The sequence below is a fragment of the Corvus kubaryi genome, unplaced genomic scaffold (genome assembly GCF_017639235.1).
Source record: "Corvus kubaryi isolate FWS band 111438036 unplaced genomic scaffold, C.kubaryi_AGA036_p1.0 62997, whole genome shotgun sequence".
NCBI classification, from domain to species: domain Eukaryota; kingdom Metazoa; phylum Chordata; class Aves; order Passeriformes; family Corvidae; genus Corvus; species Corvus kubaryi.
The window spans coordinates 3,770-24,925 of record NW_024581496.1 but is presented as its reverse complement, the minus strand read 5'-3'; the positions used below and the strand labels follow the sequence as shown (position 1 = coordinate 24,925).

Sequence of the window (21,156 nt, the reverse complement as noted above, 5' to 3'; positions counted from 1 at the left end):
TGGTCCATGAGATCACCTCGAGATCCATCAGATCACCTCGTGGTCCATGGGATCACCTCGTGGTCCATGAGATCACCCCGAGATCCATGGGATCACCTCATGGTCCATGAGGACACCTTGTGGTCCATGGGAATACCTTGAGATCCATGGGAACACCTCGTGGTCCATGGCATCACCTCGAGATCCATGGGATCACCTCGTGGTCCATGACACCACCCCACAATCCACGGGGCCGTCTCCTGCCAGCACCTCCAGCTGCGCCGTGCCGGCGGGGCTGCCCCACGCCCGTTTCCCCGTATCCCACCGCTCCCTCCCTCCCTCCCTGCAGGAGGACGGCCACGCGCGGGTGCTGCGGCGCCGCGTGGAGGAGGCTCTGCGGGGCAGCCGCATGGTGGCCGTGTGCCAGTACAACTCCATGCCGGACGAGGACATGGTGACGCTGCGGCACTACCTGCGCAAGCACCACATCCACGTCCAGTTCGTCCTCAACGAGGTTGGCGGCGGATCCCCGGGAAGGGTTCCGGGCTATCCCGCTGCTTCCGGGCCTCATCCCGAGTCCTCTCCCAGGTTGTCCGGCCGGTGCTGGAGCACTCCAAGTACCGGAATCTCCTGCCGCTCTTCGTGTGCCGGAACATCCTGCTGGTGAGCCCGGAGACGCGGGCCAGGGAGATGCTGCGGGTGCTCAGGGGAGTGCCACAGGTCAACCTGCTGGGTGAGAGCCTTCCCTGCTCCCCACGTCCCTGAGCCAGGCTCGTCCAGGGCTGGGAATGAGGGCCCAGGGCTGGGAATGAGGGCCCAGGGCTGGGAATGTGGGCCCGGGGCTGGGAATGAGGACCCAGAGCTGGGAATGAGGGCCCAGGGCTGGGAATGTGGGCCCGGGGCTGGGAATGAGGGCCCAGGGCTGGGAATGTGGGCCCGGGGCTGGGAATGTGGGCCCGGGGCTGGGAATGAGGGCCCAGGGCTGGGAATGAGGGCCCAGGGCTGGGAATGTGGGCCTGGGAATGTGGGCCCGGGGCTGGGAATGAGGGCCCAGGACTGGGAATGAGGGCCCAGGGCTTGGGAGGCTCGTCCAGGGCTGGGAATGTGGGCCCGGGGCTGGGAATGAGGGCCCAGGGCTGGGAATGAGGGCCCAGGGCTGGGAACGAGGGCCCGGGGCTGGGAATGGGGGCCCACTGACGGAGCTGCATCCATGAAAACGAGGGGTGGGGAGCCTGCAGGAGCGAGCAATCCCTTCCCGAAGGGCTCTGGTGTTCCACATCCATGGCGAGTTCCCGTTTTCCAGGCGCCTGCATCGACGACACAATCCTGAGCCGGCAGGGAGTGGAGAACTTCGCCCGGCTGCCGCCCCTGGAGGTGTCCCAGGGACAGACAGTGGCAGCCCTGTCCGTGCTGTCCTCCCAAACCTCCTCCCTGCTCCAGCGGGGTCCCGCTCACCTCACGGCGCTCCTGGATGAGCACATCCGACGGCTCCGGGATGCGGGGGGGCCCACGGAGCCTCCCCCGGGCCAGAGCACTGGGAATCACTGACGCTGGAATCCGGGAAGCGGCTCATTCCCTGGCTGTGGCACACGGGGAGCCCCCAGGATAAGGGATTGGGGGATCATGGGCACAATTCCCATGGAATCAACTCCATCCCCAGCTCCAGAGAGGGGGCCAGGGACGGGAGGTTTGACACTGAGGGTCCTGCGGCCCCCCCCAGCCCCAGCAGGGAGCCCTGGCCCTTCCCTTGTGCTCCCTTGGGAGCATCCCAGCAGCATTCCAGCTGCGATCAGGGATCTCTGGGATCAGCCAGAGGAGGAGCGCGGGATGGACCCTCCCGGGGGGGGATTTTGGGCACTCCAAGCCCCGTGCCTTCGGAATGGGGGTGCACTGGAACACTGATCCCATCCGTGGGATCGCCGTCGCGTCCATTAAAGTCTCTGTGTGGAGATGCCGAGGCCTCGTCTGGGATTTTGGGGGGTGGGTGGGGGCTGTTCCTGCCCCCTGAGGGTGGGCAGAGAGGCCAGGGCTGCTCTGAGGGTCCGAGGGAGCAGAGCTGGGGGTGGGAGAGGGAAATCCCGGGGAGGGGGTGTGGAATGCCCCGGGACCACCTTGGAGGAGCGATCCCTGACACCCCTTGGGGTCGGTGGTCCCCGAGACCCCCATGGTGATGGTGATCCAGAGACCCCCGTGGGGTGGTGCTCTCCAAAACCCCCGTGGGATGACCAACCCCGGGACCCCCGTGCGGTGCTGCCCCTCCCGGGGGTTCCCCGCACCCCTTTCCCCGGGGGCTCCTCTCGGGTGGGCTCCGGGGCTGCGCGGCCGGAGCTGCCCCGGTACCGTGCGGGCGCTCGGGCTCCCGGCGGCTCCCGGCGGCTCCCGGCGCTGTTGGCTCCGGTCCTCCACGGAGCAGGGGGCAGAGCCGAGCGGCTCCGGACCGCCCTCCGTGTTCCGCTTCCTGCCGCCGCCGCCGGGCAGGATGCGACCGGCCCCCGCCGCCCTCCCGCCGCCAGCCCAGGTGAGCACCGGCGACGGGCACGGGACGGGGGTCCGGCCCCCCGACCCCCGGCCCCCGCTGCTCCGGGAGGTGACACCCCCGGGGCGATGGGCTTTGCCCCGCGCGGGGGATGGAGACCCCCGGGGTTACCGGGGCAGCCCCGTTCCGGTGCGAGGGGTCGGTGCTGATCCCCGGCAGCAGCCGCGGGAGAGAGCCGGGAGATCCCCGGTGTCCTCCCCTCGGTGCTGGGGGCGCGGAGCCGCCGGTACCGGTGCCGGGGTTATCTATGGCAGCGTGGTTATCTGCCGGTGCCGTGCTTACCGGCGCCGTGGCCGTCGGTACGGCGGTGACCGGTGCCGCCGTTACCGGGACGGTGGTCACGGGTGACGGGGCTTGGCCGCCGTCTCGGGGTTATCCCAGGATCCATCCTACAGCAGCGGCCGGCACACATGGATGCCCCGTCAGGGACAGCTCCAGGGGGGAGGGCAAGGCCAGGAGAAGCTTCCCCGTGCCTCAGTTTCCCCCTCTGGAATCGTGAAGGGCAAAGGGAGCAAACGCCCTGCCGGGAGGGCGCGCGGTCACGCCGGGGTTCGGAGGAGTCATGTCCCGGCTCGGGGGTGCCAGATGGGCCAGGGGTTGGTCCCGGTCTTTGTACCGATGTCACCCTGCTGCCTGTGCCACGGTTGCGCCGTGGTACCCGGTCCGTGGGGCGGCGGGGCCGGACTCTGGACCCGGACCGGGCGGTGCAGCCGTGATAAAGCTGGGAGGGTCAAAGGCTCCGGCTCATGCGGAAGTTTCTGGGTGCTGGCAGCGGTGCCATGCAGGGTCCCCCGGGAGCTGGGGACAGCGGGATCCCTGCCGCCCCCGGTCCCTGCGAGGCTGCAGATGCCGTCCCCGAGCTCCCTGACCTGCCGTCCCCTCCCCGCAGCGGCTCCCGCCGTGACGGCCGAGCTCGGACCCCCGGCCCCGCGGCCCGGACGGGAGGAGGGGCTCGGCTCGGTGCCCCTGGCCCCCTCTGCTCGCCGGCCATGGGCAGCCACGAGAAGGACCCGTCCTCTCCGAAAAGAGCCCTGTCCCGCTCCAACAGCACCGTGTCCTCCAAGCACAGCAGCGTCCAGCAGGTTGGATTTGGGGGGCTCAGAAGGACCTTAGGATGGCAGGGAGGCTTTGGGGGCTTCCCCCTGCTTTAGGATGACGCCCCATGTGGGTACCTGCCTGGGGGCAAGGTGGCCTCTGGTGCTCAGGGACCCCCCACGCTGATCCCGGTCTCTGCAGGGCTCGGAGAGCTGGGAGGTGGTGGAGGAGCCCCGGGCGAGGGGCAGCCCCGGGCAGGAGCCGCAGCGGCACGAGGGGTACCTGCTCAAGAAGAGGAAATGGCCCCTGAAGGGCTGGCACAAGGTAACAGGCAGAGCTGGCACCAGGAGCCGTGATCCCAGCTGGTCCTGGCACGATTTGGGAAGCGGGGGGCTGGCTGCAGGGGCTGCTCTCTGCTCCTCCCCCCCCCCAAATAAAACCCTTCCCCCTCCATCCCCAGCGGTACTTCGTGCTGGAAAATGGGATCCTGAAATATGCCACCACGCGCCAGGACGTGAGTGTGTGCCCAGGCTGTGGCCACGCAGCCTCCCCAGGGGCTCAGGGCTGGGGACACCCCCGTGGCCCCCCTGAGAAAGGGGAGGTCCTCCCCCTGACAGGGGTCCCTGGGCTCCCCCAGGTCCTCAAGGGCAAACTGCACGGTGCCATCGATGTCCGGCAGTCCGTCATGTCCGTCAACAAGAAGGCGCAGAGGGTTGACCTGGACACGGAGGACAACATTTATCACCTCAAGGTGCCACTGGGGAGGCTGGAGCTGGGGTGGGGCAGGGCTGGGGACATCAGGTCGTGTCCCCCCCAACTCACCGCTGTCCCCCAGATCAAGTCCCCGGAGCTGTTCTCCAGCTGGGTGAGCAGCCTCTGCAGCCACCACCACGGCGAGCGGCCGGAGCCGTGTCCCCCAGGGGGCCCCACGGGGACCAACGTGCAGGTGGGTGACAGCTCGGGGTCACAGCGCCAGGCAGGCTCTGGGACATGGCTCCTGACAGCGATGCCCTCTGTCCCCTGCTGCAGGGCCAGTGGACACGGATCCTGCCTTCGGGCAGTGCCCCAGCCCTGTCCACACTGGCCAGCTCCCGGGACAAGGTGAACGCCTGGCTGAAGGACAGCGAGGGGCTGGAGCGCTGCTCGGCCGGTGAGAGGGGGCCCGAGGGGGTGTGTGGGGCTGGGCGGGTGCCCTGTGCCCCCTCCCTGATCGGGCTCGCTCTGTGCCCCCGGCAGAGCTGTCCGAGTGCCAGACCAAGCTGCAGGAGCTGACGGGAATGCTCCAACACCTGGAGGCCCTGCACCGCATCCCCTCGGCCCCGCTCATCTCCGGCAGCCAGGTGAGAGGCACAGCCGGCTGAGGGGGTCCCACACCTCCCATTCCTGGGGAGGGTCCGGCTGCAGCCCCCTCCTCTCCCTCACAGCCCTCGGCCGCCACGGAGAGGCCGAAGAAAGGCCGGAGGACCACCAAGATCTGGTGCACGCAGAGCTTTGCCAAGGACGACACCATTGGCAGGGTGAGGGTGAGCTGGAACCCACCCTGAGCTCTGCCACTGCCTGGGCACGGAGCCCCCCCGGGTGACCCCGCTGACCCCCGTGTCCCCCCAGGTGGGCCGCCTGCACGGCTCTGTCCCCAACCTGTCCCGCTACCTGGAGTCATCGCAGAGCCAGCTGCCCTTCAGCCTCCCCCCGGAGTACAGCCAGCTGCAGCGCAGCTTCTGGGTCCTGGCCCAAAAAGGTGGGATGGGGCGGGGGGCTGAGCCTTGATGGGGGTCTCGGGGTGGGTTTTGGGGTGCTGACCCTCAGCCTGACTCCCGCCCGTGTCCCCGGCAGTGCACGGCTCGCTCAGCAGCGTGGTGGCCGCGCTGGTGGCCGAGAGGGCCCGTCTGGAGGAGATGCGGCAGGCGCTGGACCGGCAGTGCCCGGCCCCTCGCCCTGGCAGCGCCGGCACCGCCGGGGTGAGGGAGCGCAGGGGACCTCGGGGTGCTGCTGTTGGGGTCTCAGCCGGGTGTTGGGTGACCCCCTGTCCCTGTCAGCCCTGTCCTGGCTGGAGGGGACTGTCCGGAGGGGCTCGGCTCAGCGTCCCCCTTTCCACAGCCCGCCCTGCGCCGCTTCCACTCCCTCTCCGTCTCCTCCGACACCACCCTGGACTCCTTTGCCTCGCTGCATCCGGATGAGGTCAGGGGGGTGGGCTGGGGTGAGCTGGGGGCACGGTGGCCCCCCCTGGGCTGGGGGCTGAGGCGGTGGCTGTCCTCGCAGCCGGACGCGCTGCCCGCCAAGGGCCGGGAGCAGCAGCTCTCCAACCGCAGCATCGTCTCGCTGGCCGACTCCCACACCGAGTTCTTCGATGCCTGCGAGGTTTTCCTGTCCGCCAGCTCCTCTGAGAACGAGGTGAGGGGGCTTGGGGAGCTCTGCTGGTGGGGATCTCTGCTGGTGAGGGGGCTCTGCGGACCCCCACCACCCCTCGCTGCTCTGGGTTCATCTCTCCCCTCTCTCTCCCCCGTCCCACCTCATTAGCCGGCCCGCCAGCCGCTTCCTGTGTCCCCCCCAGCCCCTGTATCCCCCCCGGTTTCTCCCCCAGCCTCCCGCAGCCCCCTCCCTCCCCGCTCTCGGGGTCTCCGCAGCCTCTGAGCCCGGTGGCGGGGGCCGGGTCCTGCTGGGCCCCCCCCCCCGCCGCACCCACCCCCCCTCCCCATCCCGACACCCCCAGCCCATCCCAGGATCCCGGGGCTCATCCCACCCTTTTGGGGGGGCGCTTCCCGCTAGCGCCCCACCCGCCCCCTCCGTGGGGTTCCCCCCATATCCCCCCCATCCCCCCGGGACCCCCGAAGCCGCCGACGGTCCCTGCGCCTTCTCAGCCGTCGGAGGACGAGTCGTGCATCAGCGAGGTCACCACCAGCGTCTGCGAGGAGGCCACCGAGCCGGGGGGGCCGGGCCGTGCCCCGACAGGTACGGGGAGCACCGGGGAGGGCACCGGGGAGGGAGTGGGCACCGGTGGAGGTGGTGGCTTCGCCCCCCGACAGGTGCGGGAAGGGGGAACCGAGGCGGGGGCAGCTCTGCCTCCAGACACGGGAACGGAAAACACCGGACGAGGAGAACCCGGCGGGAAGGGGCAGCTACGGGGAGGGTTTCACCGCGGAGGGGCACGGCTCCATCCCACCGCCCCGCTGCCCGGCAGGAGCGGAGCGCCCGGGAGTACCGGCAGAGCCGCCGCCTCTGGAGCCGCCGCTGGAGCTGCCGGGGCCGGACCCGCGGCGGAGGAGCCGCCTGCCCGCGCCCCCCCGCGCCCTCGGGGGACGTGAGCCTGTGGGGGCTCCTGCGGAGCAGCGTGGGCAAGGATCTGTCCCGCGTGGCGCTGCCCGTGCAGCTGAACGAGCCGCTGAACACCCTGCAGCGGCTCTGCGAGGAGCTGGAGTACAGCGCGCTGCTCGACAGAGCCAGCCGCGCCCGCGACCCCCGGCAGCGCCTGGTGAGGGGGGGAGAGCCGGGGGGACCGGGGACACGGGGGGCACGGGAGGCTTGGGGGCCATGTAGGGGGATCGAGGGCACAAGGGGGATTAGGGGAGCTCGGGGGCAGGGGGGTACGAGGGACTTCGAGGACAAGGGGAGGTCGAGGGCAGGGGGGATGTGAAGGGGTCAAGAAGGAGCTCAGGGGGCCACAGGGGGCTCGGGAGCGAGGGGACGTGGCTTGGGGACGTGAAGGACTTGGCGTGGGTATTGGGAGGTTGTGGAGGGCTTGGGAGACACGGAGGGAGCCCAGGGGGACACGGGGGCACTTGGGGGGTTTGAGGGGCCTCGAGGGACACGAGGAAGCTCAGGGGACAAGGGAGTAGGGGGAGCTCGGGGGGCGCTGGAAGTTTGGGGGACATGGGGGTACTTAGGGAGTTTGAGGATCTCGGGGACCCGGGGGAGCCCAAGGACACGCGGGGACGGGGAGAATTTGAGGGTTTAGTGGGCTCAGGGGCGCTTGAGGACACGTGGGTCTCCTGGGACCTGTGGGAACGGGGGAGGACACGCGTGTGCCTGCCGCGGGTGTGGTGACAGCGGCGCGCCGGCTGCGGTGACAGGTGTACGTGGCCGCCTTCGCCGTGTCCGCCTACGCTTCCACCTACTACCGGGCGGGCAGCAAACCCTTCAACCCCGTGCTGGGCGAGACCTACGAGTGCGTGCGGCCCGACCGCGGCTTCCGCTTCATCAGCGAGCAGGTGGGCACTGGGGGGACCCTGCGGGGACACCCCGGAGCCGGACGGGGCGCTGGCATGTCCCTCCTTGGCCTTGCAGGTATCCCACCACCCTCCCATCTCCGCCTGCCACGCCGAGTCCGACAACTTCGTCTTCTGGCAAGGTGAGCACCTGGGAGGGCGTTGGGCACCGGGAAGTTCCTCCCAGGGGACCGAGGGTTCTCACCTCCTCCTCCTCCTGCTCCTCCTCCTGCACCCCCAGACATGAGGTGGAAGAACAAATTCTGGGGCAAGTCCCTGGAGATCGTCCCCGTGGGCACCGTCAATGTCCAGTTGCCCAGGTGAGACCCCGGCCCCACGGGTGGGCTCCTCGCCATCGCCTCCCCCGTGCCCGCCTGCGCTGTGTGTGCCCACCCACGAGCGCGGTGCCCGCAGGACCGGGGACCACTACGAGTGGAACAAGGTGACCACGTGCATCCACAACGTGCTGAGCGGGCCCCGCTGGATCGAGCACTACGGGGAGGTGCTGATCCGCAACACCCGCGACGCCTCCTACCACTGCAAGCTCACCTTCTGCAAGGTGTGCCCGCCCCGCCCTGCCACGCCCTGCCACGCCCTGCCACGCCCTTTAGTGCCCAGGCTCCGCCCACCCACTGTCCCTGACCCCACCCCTCTTCATTATCACGGCCTGGCCCCGCCCCTTCAGCTGTGGTGCGGCCCTGCCCCATCACCGACTTGTTAATTAAACATTGTCTTGTTGCCCCGCCCCTTATCTGGCCCCACCCCCACTTACGGCCCCGCCCCTTCCCAATAGCCCCGCCCTTTCCTGGTGGCCCCGCCCCTCTTCGTGCCCCACCCTTTCCCACGGACCCCACCCATAACAGCCCCGCCCTTTCCCAGCGGCTACACCCTTTCCCAGTGACTCCACCCTTTCTAGAAGACTCCACCCATCCCTCCTGGCCCCTCCCTTTCCAGTAGCCCTGCCCTCTCCCAATGGCCCCACCCTTTCCCGGCGCCCACGCCCTTTCCCCATTACTCCGCCCTTTCCAGAAGATTCCTCCTCATGGCCCCACCCTTTTCCCAGTAGCCCCACCCTCTCCCAATAGCCCCGCCTTTCCCCAGCGGCCCCACCCTTTCCCGCTGACCCCACCCCACCTTCCCGGCCCCGCCCTTCTCCCCGGCCACCCCGCCCACATCCCGGTGGCCGCAGGCTCGGTACTGGGGTGCGGGGGCCAACGAGGTGCAGGGGGCCGTGCTGAGCCGCAGCGGGACGGCTGTGGAGCGCCTGGCCGGCAAGTGGCACGAGGGGCTGCACCGCGGGCCCGCCCCGGGCCAGTGCGTCTGGAAAGCCAGTAAGGACCTGGGGGGATCACCCTGAGGGGGTTACCCCATCCTGGGGGGTGTCTCACTGTCCCCACAACCCCCACCCCCACACAGACCCCATGCCCCGCGACCACGAGAGGAATTACGGCTTCACCCAGTTCGCGCTGGAGCTGAACGAGCTCACGCCGGAGCTCCGCAGGGTCCTGCCCTCCACGGACACGCGCCTGCGGCCGGACCAGCGGTCAGCAGCGTGCCGGGGGTGCGGGGTGGGGCGGGCTGGGGCCGGCCAGCTCGTCACAGCCGTGTCCTGTGTCCCCCAGGTACCTGGAGGAAGGGAACGTGCCGGCGGCCGAGGCGCAGAAGCGCCAGATCGAGCAGCTCCAGAGGGACCGGCGCCGTGTCATGGAGGAGAACAACATCACCCACCAGGCCCGGTTCTTCAGGTCTGGGGGGCTCCCGGGGCTGGGGGACCCGTGGATCAGGGGGATGTGGGGCTCTTGTGGTATGGGGAGACCCTCTGGGAGTCCTGAGAGCACCCCATGGCTCAGGGGTGTGTGGGGCTCTTAAGGAATCAAGAAACCCCCCCTGCGAGTCCCCCCCATGGTTGAGGGAGATGTGGGGGTTTTAAGGGAATGGGGAGGCCCTCTGGAGACCTCATGGCTCAGAGATGCGTGGGGCTCTCAGGGAATGGGAAAACCCCCCTGGAAGTCCCAAACGTTCCCCCCCCCGACCCCATCCCCAGGCGTCTGACGGATGCCAACGGCAAGGAGTCGTGGGTCACCAACAACACCTACTGGAAGCTGCGCCTGCACCCCGGCTTCGCCCACCTGGACAGCGCGGTGCTCTGGTAGCGACCCCCAAACCCGGGGGGTGCTGAGCCCCCCCAGCTCCTCACAGCAGTGCCCAGCAGCGGGGCTGGTCCCCCCCGCCCCCTCTGAGCCATTTTGCCGCTGTTTCAATAAAACTGTGATATAAAAATGGGAAGGGGGAGGGGGGCGCACTGGCAATGCCTCCCCCCCGCCCCGGGGCAGAGCCTTGGGCACAGCTGAGGCGCTTTGGGGCAGGGGCTGGCAGTGCCCCCCTGCCCTGGGGGCACAGGAGAATGAGGGGGGGGGTGTTAAGGGGGTCGCAGGGTGCCCGCGGGCGGGAAAACCCCACTGCCCCTCACCCCCCCCAAAATGTGCACAGGGGCTGCTCTAATAAAGGCTGTGAAGAGTTGCGGTGTGCACAGAGATTCCTTGTCTCCCCCCCACCCCGCATCACCGTCCTCGGGGGGCTCAGGGGGATCAGCACGAGTCCCTTAACCCCCTCCCCGTGCCTCAGTTTCCCTCCCCACATGCACAGAATTGACCAGAGCCGTGTCCCACAGTGTCCCCTTTATTGCGATATGCTGCTGCCCCCCGCCCCACACCGGGCGCGGGGGGGGGGAGCGCCTCAATAAATACTTCAGCATTAACTCCCCTCCCCTAAAAACCACCGACAACAAAAAAAAAACCCCTCACCACCATCCCCCCAGCCCGTCCCCTCCCCGCTCGCCCCCGCGGCCCCACCGGGGTGGCACCGGGGGCTGATTGTCTGGCTGAGCCCCCCCTCTGCTCAAGTCGTCCCAGGATATGGGTGTTAAATATGGGGGTGGGGGGGGGGCGGGGGCACACAGAACCCCTTTGCACCCAGATTTGGGGCGCCCGGGGAGGCTCTGACCCCTCCCTCGCTCCCCTCGGTGTGGCTCAGTTGCCGTAGAAGCCGTAGTAGCCCCCGTCGGCGACCGGGTCCTTGTCGTAGAGGTCCCCGTTGCGGGGCGGGGGGGAGCTCTCGGTGCTGGAGGGGTAGGGGGACACCCGCCGCCGCTTGCACTCGTACAACCCCGAGTCCGACGAGTCCCCCGAGGCGACAGCGGCGGGGGGCTCGGGGGCCCAGCCCTCCACCTCCTTGCCCTTCTCCTCGCGGGGCTCCCGGTACCAGCCCAGAGCCGCGGCGCCGCCCTTGGGGCCGTACTGCCCGGGGCTCCAGCCCCCCGGGACCCCGAAGCCCCCCGGCCCCTCGGGGTAGTAGGGCAGGGGCGGGTGCGGGGCGGGCGGCAGGGCGAAGGGTTTCACCCCATAGGGCACCATTTTGCCCCCCCCCGTAGCCCCCGTCGTAGCCGCCGAACTCCAGCGCGCCGGGGGCGGGGGGCTGCTGCGGGGGGAAGTACCAGTGGGAGGGGTCTTTGGGGGGCAGGGGCAGCGCAGCCCCTCGCTCGCCCCCGAAGAAGCGGCCCGGGGGCAGCGGGTACTGCTCGGGCAGGAAGGGCTGGAAGCGGGGGGCCGGCAGGAGCTGCTGGCAGCCGGGACCCTCCGGCGGGGATGGGGTGAAGCGGTCGCTCTCCGAGGCCGTGTACATCCTGGGGAGGCACAGGGTGGGGTTTTGGGGGGGGGTCTCCCGCCAGGTGAGGCCGCGGGAGAACCGGGGAGGGGCAGGCGGGAGGAGGAGGGGGTGGGGGTGACACTCACGAGTCAAAGTTGTCCCGGAATCCTTTGGCGAAGGGGTTGTGGTCGATCTTCAGCTGGGTGATCTGGGGGCACGGGGAATTGAGGAGGCTGCTGGCAGCTTGTCCCTCCTCCGGGATGTCCCCCCGCTGTCCCTTTTCCCCCCCGAGCAGCCCCCGACCCACCAGAATCCCATCCTTTGCCGGTGCAGGGGGTGCTGAAGGGATTCAGGAGGGGGTACTGGGATGTGTGGGACAATCCTGGGGGGGACAGTGGGATGCTGAAGGGATTCGCGGGGAGGCTCTGGAAATCTGAGGGGATACGGGCGGCATTGGGAGGCGTCTGGGATGCTGAAGGGACGCAGGGGGAGGTCCTGGAATGCCGAGGGGATGCAGGGGATGTACCTGGGATCGCAGAGTTGCTGCAGACAGGGGGAGGCCATTGGGGTTTTCCTGACGCTGAGGACACCTTAGAGGGTGCTGGGGGGGGTTAATGGGGCTGCTCTGCGGGGGTTATTGGGTTGCTGTGATGACACTGGGATGATTACTGGTTCCTGGAGTTTCTGTGCTGTTGGGGGATTTTTTTGTGGGGGGCCTACACCCATGCTCGGGACGGGGAGGGGGATCTCGTACTCACGTCGGCGTTCTGGTAGGCGGTGACGGCGATGAACTGGGTCTCGGGGAAGGCGAAGGTGTGGGTGTGCGGGGAGGGGTACCCGTCCTCCCCCTCGCCCTCCTTCACCTCCGTGACGTGCAGCCGCGGCTGGTACTTGTGCAGCGACTGCAGCACGATCATCTGGGGGAGGGGGAAAAGCGGACAGCGGGCGGTCAGGGAGGGTCCCAAGAGGAGCCGGCCCAACCTGGCAGGGCGGCGGGACCCTCCCCTCACCTGCCCGACGTTGTTGGAGGCGCCCTTGTTGTTGGTGAGCTTCAGCTTCCCGAAGGAAACCTCCTGCCGCATCCAGTGCGCGCCCGTGTTGGGCGAGTCGGGGTGCAGGTAGAGGCGGTTCCCTGGGGGACAGCGGGGACAGCGTCACCCCCATCCCGGCACCTCCAGGAGGATGAGGAAGGGGATGGAGAGCCCGTACCTGGCATGTTGCCCTCGGCTTTCCCGCACTGCACCCATTTTCCGCCCTGGTAGCGCCAGTGGTGTTGGTCCACCAGCACCACGTCCACGCAGACGTTGTAGTGGGCCACGGGGTTGAGCCCCGACAGGTTGAAGCTGAGGAAGGGGAACATGCGCCTGGGGAGGGAACAGAGGCACAGGCACCGTCAGCCCTCCCCGCTCGGCCCTTGGCACACAGGGCAGCTTGAAGGGGCGGTGATGGGGAAACTGAGGCAGCGCGGTGCCCACCCCCCTCCCCAACGCCCCCCTCCCCCACGGCCGCCTGGGTGCCCGTGAGGAGCTGAGTGACCCCAGCAGCTGGGGGATGCTCTCGGGGCCGATCCCCCCCCTCCCGGTATCTTCCTCCCCCTCCCCAAGCACCTTCCGGATCGGAAACCAACACCGCTGCTATTTCGGGCTGGGCGCCAGCCTGCGCCAAGGGCAGGAAGGGGACACGATGGCACGGCCGGGGGGCACCACAGGGCTGCAGCTGCCACCCCCCCCCGGGGCTGCACCCCGCGTCCCCCCCGGGTGTCCCCTCAAATCGCCGTGCGAGGCTGGGAGATCTCTGCTGCCTGCTCTGTCCCTCGTGTCCATCACTGACCACTCGCCCCAGTGGCCCCAGTAGCCCCAGTGGCCCCAGTGGCCAGCTCAGGTTCGCGGCGCGGCCTCCAGCCGTGGCCTCGGGCACCGGTTCAGCCCCCTCCGGCCGGACTCGGCTCTCCAGCCGTGGGATTTTGGCGGCTTCTGGAGCTCTGATGGCCGGAGCTGGACACCAGCGTCCCCCCCGCTGCCTGGCCACGCCGTTAATGTCACCCCCACCAGGGAGCCACCCCCTCGAACCCACACGCGAGATCTCCCATAGGCAGGGAATGAAGGGGAATTAATCCCGAATTCCTGAGGGGAGAGGGGCTGGGAGGGGTGCGAGGAGAAAAGGGAAGGTCCGGGAGCTCACGGAGCCCCGGGAGCCGGGCGGGAGCGGGCGGGGGATCGGCCGTGGCCCCCGCAGGAAGCGGAGCTCGGGCAGCGCAGGGGGAGCGGTGTGCAAAGAGCAGTGGAAAGAAAAGTCAGCGGGTGCCGGCTGACTCAAAATTGCCCTTGCGAGAGAGTGGGGAATAGAAAAAGAAAGAGAAGAAAAGAAAAGAAAAAAAAAAAAGGAAAAACAGAAAGAGAAAGAAGAAAAAGGAGAAGAAAAGGAAAAAATAGAGAAAAAGATTAGGAAGGTTAAGAAAAAAGAAGTGGAAAAAAGAAGAAAGAAAAAAGGAAGAGGAAATAGGAAAAAATAAGAAAAAAGAAGATAAAAAAGAAGATAAAAAAGAGAACGAAGAAGAAAAGTGAAAAAAAGAGGAAAAAAGAAGATAAAAAAGAGAACGAGGAAGCAAAAAGGAGAGAAAAAAGAAAAAGAAGAAGGAAAAAAGAAGAGGAAAAAATGAAGAAGAATCAGGAGGAGAAGAGGAAGAAGGAGAAGATGAAGAAGACTAAAAACAAGAATAAGAAGATAAAACCAGTAAAAAGAAGAATAAAAAGAAGATAAAGATAAAAGATAAAGAAAGAGATAAAGATAAAAAGAGAACTAAAAAGAGAAAGAAGCAGAGAGAGCAACAGCCGTGGCGAGGAGCCGCACGTGCTCCCCGTGTCCAGGACGGACGCTGGCCCTGAGCATCCCGGCTCCCCCAGGGGTCCCCCCGAGCCCTCGCAGACCCCCGTTTTCCCCTTTGTGTCCCCAAAGGAGCCGTCCCAGCGGGCTCGCATCTCCTCCGGAGCGAGCTCGACGCGGCTGCTCCGAGGAAAAAGGGGGTTCCAGCCGCTGATAAAAATTGCAACCGCATTAAAAACCACCTCGGTGCCGCCGGAGCCCTGAGCCGGGGTGCCGGCTGCCCCCGGGGCGAGGTCTCAGCGCGGCTGCTGCACCAGCCCGAGCTGCTGCAAGGAGCAGAGAGGAAGAAAACAGCTTTTTTTGGGTGGTTTTTTGTTTTTTTTTTTTTGCCCTTTGCTCCCACAGCGCGTTCTCCGGCGCTGCCAGCGGAGCAGCCGGCGCGGCTCGGCGCTCACACGCTGCTGCTGCTGCCGCGGAGAAACCGCACGGGGCCGGCCGGGCACGGCAGGGTGGGGGCAAGACCCGAAACCGCGCTCGCCTCGCCTTTATTTTTAAATCCCCAGGCGCTCGAGCTCCGGCTCGGGCAGGACTCGGGGTTTGGTCACTGCGGTTTGGGAGGTGCCCCCGGAGGGCTCCCCCCACCAAGTCGGGTGGGCACCGCTGGTTTCACCCTCGGAGGGTTTTGTTTCGGGGCTCTCGGGGTTTGTCCCTGCGTGAACCCCTCGGTTCGGGGCGTCGCGAGGGCCACGGAGAGATGGAGACACCGAGAGAAAACACCTGGTGACACAGGGGACATTATGGGGACACAGGGAACAGGGACGGTGTCCAAGATGGGCCCAGGTGGAAGGAAAGGAGATCCAGGAGATCAAACCCTCCCAGGCAGTGGAGCCTCCCCAGCCCCCCGCCCCCGGCAGAGCACGGGGGGGGCTGCGGCTTCCTGAGCCTCCTCCTCCCCCGATGGCAGCGCAGGGACCGCAGGAGCCACCACGGCCGCGTGGGACGTGCCCCAGCCCCCGCTGCACGGCGGCGTGGCACAGGTGTGGGGCAGGGGGACATGGCGTGGTGGCACGGCAGTGCGTGGCACGGTGACATGGCACGGCTACTGGACATGGCACGGTGACATGGCGTGGTGACACACCAGTGCGTGGCACAGTGACACGGCATGGCTGCTGGACATGGCACGGTGACATGGCATGGTGACACACCAGTGTGTGGCACGGTGACATGGCATGGCTGCTGGACATGGCACGGTGACATGGCATGGTGACACACCAGTGTGTGGCACGGTGACACGGCATGGCCGCTGGACATGGCACGGTGACATGGCATAGTGGCACGGTGACATGGCATGGTGACACACCAGTGCGTGGCACAGTGACATGGCATAGCTGCTGGACATGGCACGGTGACATGGCACAGTGGCACGGCAGTGCATGGCACGGTGACATGGCACGGCTGCTGGACATGGCACGGTGACATGGCACGGTGGCATGGCAACGCACGGCATGGTGACACGGCACATCTGCACGGCACAGCTGCGCTGCCCGGCGTGGGGGACAGGGCACAGCTAAATGTCGCAGCGCAGCAGGATGCGGTGACAAGTCACAACACGGCTGCACCAACCCCGCCGAGCTGCCAGCCGGGCACTGCGTGTCCCCAGCCCAGCCTGCGGGGGACAGCCACTGTCAGCCCCGAGAGCCACTCCCGAGTCCCCCCAAAAGGCGCTGCCAGCTCTGGTGTTCCCCCTCCTGCACGGCCACCCCTCAAATCAAAGCCACCGTCGCGTTTGCCAGGTGAAAACGCAGCTTTTGTGTCCCCAAAGCCACCCCCAGCGTCCTCTCCGAAGGCAAAGCCATCCCTTGCGTCCCCAAATGCAAAGAGAGTCCCTGCACCCCGCAAAAGCAGTGCTGAGTCACCCCCGAGTGCAAGGACAGCCCTTATGTGTCCCCAAATGACGGGGACAGCCCCTTGCGTCCCCTCGAAACACAAAGCCAGCCCCTTGTGTGACCCCAAAACACAGGCCCAGCCCCCTGTGTGACCCCAAAAGGCAACGCCAGCCCCTGCATCCCCTCAAAACGCAAAGACAGCTCCTGTGTGACCCCAAAAGGCAGGGCCAGCCCCTGTGTCACCCCAAAAGGCAGGGCCAGCCCCTGTGTCACCCCCAAAACGCAGAGCCAGCCCCGACTCCACTGCAGAACCCAACGGCAGGAATTCCCCGGGCCCGTCGCTGTCGGGGTGCCGGCGAGTCCTTGGGGGTTTCCGCAGAAATCCTGCCCTGCCGAACCCCAAGAGCCGCGGGGGACGGAGCGGGGACGGGGACCGGTGTGGGGAACCAGCAGGAAATTATCTGCACCGGAGTGGTTGGGGTGGGATGGTGTGGGGTGGCTCAGGACGGGACGGGGTGGCACAGGACAGCAGGAAAGGTGCCAGCAGGGTAAATCCCCGTGCCTGGCCAGGTTCATCCCAGTGCCACCATGTCCCCCTCCCCACCAGCCTCAACTCCTCCCCAGGGGTCCACGGGGGGCTGAACCCCATCAGTGCTGAGGGACCAGCGGGATGGGGCTGCTGAGCCAACAGCGGGATGGGAACGCGTCCCCTGCCCTGCCCCGCAGCCCCCCAGCCCGGCAGGTCCCTGCTTTGGGGCTCAGGTCCCCCTCGGGTCCCCGTTTGGGGCTCACGTCCCCCCTCGAGCCCCGCGCTGGGGTTTTTCCTGTGTGTCAGGCGCGCTGCAGCCCGGCCCTGCACACCGAGCGCTGCAAAAGCAGCTCAGGGTCGGGGGAAACGGATGTTCTGTGGCTCTGGGTTTGACGTTCTCCACAGGCTGGGCTTGCCGTGAGCCCCCCCTGCACAGAGCAAACCCCACTCCCAGCCCCCCAGTCCCTCTGCAGAGCCTTCCTGGGGGATGGAGCTGGGAGAAAAATATCCCAAAATCGCCTGGTTTCAGGCTGGCAGCCGAAGGCAGAGGTGCAGCAGGGCAGAGGGGACGGGATCTGTGGGGCCACCCCGATTTCCAGCCCCTCAGCAGCAGCTCCCGACACAGCAGCGAGGGCACTGCCCCAGCACCCAGCTGGGAAAGAGAGGAGAAAAGGAGAAAAAAAAGCTGAATTTCAACACATTCCCGGCAAGGCCTGAAGGGTGGCGGGCAACAACAACCATTTAGGGTGCCCGCCACCCCCGCCACCCTCACGGCTGGCACTGGGGATGCATCACCCCATCCGTGCCGGCCCTGGTTCGCTCGGAGCATCCCCGAGCGCAGCGGGGGGAGCGGGGCCGGGCACGGCCGTGGCAAACCAAGCGGCCCTAACGTGTTTAGACTTCCAACACATTAAGCAGGTTGGGCTCAGCATCGAAGTGACACCATCTGTCTCTCGGCCGAGAGAGGCAGCCCCGGCGCTGGGCAGAAAGGGACCCCCTGGGCGCAGGGATGGGGCTGGGCAGGGGGGGCTGCGCGGCAGGAGGGGCTGGGGGGGGGTCTGTGCCAGCTGCTGGGCGCGCAGAATGCGGGGTGCTGCCCTGTTTCCCCTTGGCACGGGGTTTTTGGGAACCCCTCGGGATGATCTGGTGGTGGCCCTGCCGTGATCCCACTGAGACCCCCAAAGTCTGGTTCCCCTCACCCTCATCACACCAGTGTGCGGCCCAAGGATGGGCTCAGCGTTTTGGGCTCCCCTCGCTCCAAGTCGTGGTGACTCCACGGCCCCACAGGGCCTGTATGGCACCCAGACTCCCCAAATCGGGGTGTTAGCAGAGGCAGGGAGAATTCCAGCCCCCCAAAAACTCCCCAGTCCTCTCCCAGCCCCGGGAACCTGCAGCGGGTGCACACCCCAGGCCGGAGGCAGCACAGAGAGGACAGCGAGTGCCCGGCTGTGGCGTTACCAAGGGCGTTTTTGGCAGCTGGGAGGTGGCCAAAATGCTCCCCCTTCCCTGGTCACACGTGGGGCAGCCGGGCTCTGCCTGCCCCGTGGAGCAGAGGGGGTTTCCACCCCAGAGGAGTGAGCGGAGTGGGTGTCACCCACCCGCCCACGGCGCTGCGGGGTAGCAGCAGCTCCTCGCCACTTGTTGCAGGGCCGAGCTCCGGATCCGGCCCGTGGGTTGGGGCTGGATCAAAGCTGCCTGCGGGCCCCTGGCAGCGACACCACCTCTGCCACCTTCCCGACCCCCCCGTCCCTCCCTGACACAGGTGGGGACAACCCCCAGAGCCTTTTCTCCTTCCCACAAGCCTCAACTCCCCCAGGAAACAACACCAGGGGGTATCTGCGATGCTTTGCCTCCCCCTCACAGGCTTTTCTCCAAACCCACAGGGATGGGCGTCCCCTCTCGCACCCCCAGCCCCACAAACACCTCCCACACTTCCAGTCCTTTGGGGAGACGAGGCAGGACCCCTCAGCCCCTCACCGGGCCAGGGTCCCCGGCCTGTCCCACCCCTCTCACTGCCGGTGTCCCCACCCCCGCACCCCCCCCCTCCTGCCACCCCCGGTGCCTGTGCGGGTCCGGGTGTCACTGCCGGACTCTGTCGCGGTGCCCCGGGCCTCGTTCCCCCGGTGCTCTCAGGTTCCCCTCGGTGCCCCCAGCTGGTCCCCTCCGGTGCCTCACGAGCCCTCCGACATTCCCCCGTCCCGGCACACCCCTGTCCCCGCCGGCGCCCCGCTGCTCCCCCGTGCCGCTCCGTCCCGGTGCGCTCCGGTCCACCCCAACCCCCTCCAGTCCCTCCCAGAGCCCCTCCGCCTCCCAGCCCCGGTTTCGCCCGGTGTTCCCCGGCTCTCCGGTCCTCCCCCAGAGCCCCCCCCCGGTCCTCCCGGCTCACCTGCCCTGCTTGGTGATGATCATCTCGGTCTGGTGCTTGTGGAACTTGGCCCAGAGCGGGTAATTGTTGAGCATCACCTGCACCTTCCCGGCCGCCCGGTACCCGGGCAGGGCACAGAGCGGGGGGCACAGCGGGCCCCCCCCCGCCGCCGAAACCACCCTCGGCACCCCCGTAACCTTCCACCGGCGGGGCGGGAGGCGGCGGCGCCCGGTACGGCGGGCAGGGCCCCAGGAACCGGCCGCTGAAGCCGCCGGGAGCGCCGTAAGGGAGCGGGGGAGCTCCCGGTTCCGGTCCCCCTCCATCAGCGAAGAAAGCGGCGGAGATGTCCCGGGGGCCCGGCGGCTCCTTGGCGAAGCTGGCGGCGGCGCTGAGCATGGGGGCGGCGGGCCGGGGGGGCTCCGGTGCCCGGCTCCAGCGCGCCCATGGACGGGCGGGGGGCACCGGCCCCGCTCAGCCGCTCATGGGGGTCCCCGCCGGCGGCGGCCCCGGGAAGCGGCGCCGGTCAGCGCTGCCCACCTGGCCGGGCTCCCGCCGCCCCCTCCATGCCCGGTAGTGCCGGGGGGCCCCGAGCGGCGGCGGCGGCCCCGAGGACAGCCAAGAGGGAAGGGGGCGAAACAACAAACGCCGCAAAAAATACCCTAAAACACCCGGAAAACCCCAAAAAAGTGCCGGGGAGGGGGGGGGGGGGGGGGGGGGGGCCCCCCCCCCCCCCCCGCCGCCCGAACCCCCCCCCCCCCCCCCCCCCCCCCCCCCCCCCCCCCGCGGCGGCGGGGGCCGGGGCCGGGCGAGGTGCCCTGCCCCGCTGCCGCCGGTGCCCTCACACGCTCCACCTGCCCATCCCCGTGGCCCCGCGCCTCTTATCCAAAGAAGCAGCTCCGCACCGGGAGCTCCGCCCTCCGCCCCCCTCCCCACCCCCGCGGGGGCGGCCACCAACCGGGGCGGGCCGGGGGCGGGGAGGGGGCCACGCAGGGACCGCAACGCGCGGGGAGAGCGGGACGGGACGGGGACACGTGGGGAGGGCATGGGGGACACGGGAGGAGCCGTGGGACTGTGGGACAGGGGTGGGGACACGGGAGGGGACAAGGACGCTGTGGGGACAGAGGATGGAGTGATAAGGGGGGGGCGGGGCACGGTCCTGCCCGTGTTTTGGGGTTCTAGGGGGACACAGGGATGGGGTAATTCGGGGCCTCCCCTACTCTGGTGTCACTGCAGTCACCGGAGGGGTGACACGCCTGGGGACCGGCACTGAGGGCTCGGCCCCTTCTGGTCCCCCCTCCCTTTCTGCTGGTTTTGGGGTGGTGTGAGACCCCCGGGAAGCTCAGCCAAGCCGTGCCACCCCCCGTGCCCATTCCCGTGCCCATCCCGAGGCCAGGCCTTCCCGGCACCTGTCCTTGACCCCGCTGCGCCTGGGGAAGTCCCGGTGTCCCCTGGAGCCACCACCGAGGCATTTGGCTCCGGAGTGGCCGCTTCCCTTGGCAGATGCCCAGCTCGGCTCCCGTCAATACTTTCCATTCCCAGTGGGGCAGCGCCGCGGGAGGGTGGGGGTGGCTCGGTGGCACCCCGCTCCCACCGCTCCCACACCGCACGGAAGCACGAGGGGCACCGCCACTGTCCCCCCTCCTGGCAGCTGGGCTGCTTCCCGTGGGACCCCTCTGGAGTGGGGAGGGGCAGGAGGGAAAGGGGGACGGGTGGGTCTGTACCAAACCCACACCTGAGTCCCCTGGGATCCGGGGTCACGGGTGGGGATCCTCAGGGGTCAGTGGGAGCGGCTGGGGACAGGAATGGGGATAGGGTGGGGGTGGGGACAGGAATGGGGACAGGGATGGGGATTGGGACGGGGATAGGGATAGGAATGGAGATGGTGACAGGAACGGGAACGGGGACAGGATTGCAGATGGGGACAGGGATGAGGATGTGGCCTGGGATGGGGATGGGTCAGTGATAGGGACAGGGATGAGGAATGGGGACAGCCCTGCTTCCCCCACGGAGCGGCCCAGCTGTGGGCCAGGAGGAAATGGGGAGTTAAGGATGCGCAGGGCGGCCGTAGGGGGTGGATGGACGGGAGGACGGGACTCCCCCGGTCCCCACGGGGAGTCGGGCCAGGGCAGGCGCGGGGCCTCGGGGGTCTCCCGGGG

General features: G+C 68.1%; 3 protein-coding genes across 3 annotated transcripts; 2 read left to right on the top strand and 1 right to left on the bottom strand.

Annotated features, from left to right (window-relative positions):
* The first annotated feature begins 88 nt into the window (after positions 1 to 88).
* LOC121672601 (39S ribosomal protein L10, mitochondrial-like) lies at positions 89 to 1,928 on the top strand. The gene is made up of 3 exons (XM_042045307.1): positions 89 to 493; positions 568 to 712; positions 1,283 to 1,928. The coding sequence occupies exons 1-3, from the start codon at positions 107 to 109 to the stop codon at positions 1,525 to 1,527; spliced, it is 777 nt and encodes a 258-aa protein (XP_041901241.1). The 5' UTR covers positions 89 to 106; the 3' UTR covers positions 1,528 to 1,928.
* A 1,318-nt stretch (positions 1,929 to 3,246) lies between these two features.
* On the top strand, positions 3,247 to 10,272 carry LOC121672602 (oxysterol-binding protein-related protein 7-like). Its single transcript, XM_042045309.1, is given in 23 exon segments — positions 3,247 to 3,597; positions 3,752 to 3,874; positions 4,011 to 4,064; positions 4,188 to 4,301; positions 4,386 to 4,496; positions 4,580 to 4,700; positions 4,787 to 4,890; positions 4,975 to 5,067; positions 5,159 to 5,288; positions 5,384 to 5,508; positions 5,648 to 5,728; positions 5,810 to 5,941; positions 6,409 to 6,499; positions 6,729 to 6,826; positions 6,828 to 7,019; positions 7,618 to 7,755; positions 7,832 to 7,895; positions 7,994 to 8,072; positions 8,167 to 8,311; positions 8,942 to 9,083; positions 9,169 to 9,295; positions 9,375 to 9,497; positions 9,797 to 10,272. Coding segments are annotated over 23 exon segments (2,832 nt in total). The 5' UTR covers positions 3,247 to 3,261; the 3' UTR covers positions 9,906 to 10,272.
* Positions 10,273 to 10,415: 143 nt separating this feature from the next.
* LOC121672603 (eomesodermin-like) lies at positions 10,416 to 19,716 on the bottom strand. Its single transcript, XM_042045310.1, is given in 10 exon segments — positions 10,416 to 10,853; positions 10,856 to 11,177; positions 11,179 to 11,434; positions 11,544 to 11,605; positions 12,156 to 12,314; positions 12,408 to 12,529; positions 12,607 to 12,761; positions 19,022 to 19,153; positions 19,155 to 19,417; positions 19,419 to 19,716. Coding segments are annotated over 10 exon segments (1,677 nt in total). The 5' UTR covers positions 19,446 to 19,716; the 3' UTR covers positions 10,416 to 10,674.
* Between the last annotated feature and the right edge of the window lie 1,440 nt (positions 19,717 to 21,156).

Bases quoted from the DNA above. Each gene is read 5' to 3' on its own strand.
- LOC121672601 (XM_042045307.1), top strand. From the start codon at position 107: ATGAGGACACCTTGTGGTCCATGGGAATACCTTGAGATCCATGGGAAC. The intron at 494-567 runs GTTGGCGGCGGA...GTCCTCTCCCAG, and splicing joins TCCAGTTCGTCCTCAACGAG to GTTGTCCGGCCGGTGCTGGA. The intron at 713-1,282 runs GTGAGAGCCTTC...CCCGTTTTCCAG, and splicing joins GCCACAGGTCAACCTGCTGG to GCGCCTGCATCGACGACACA.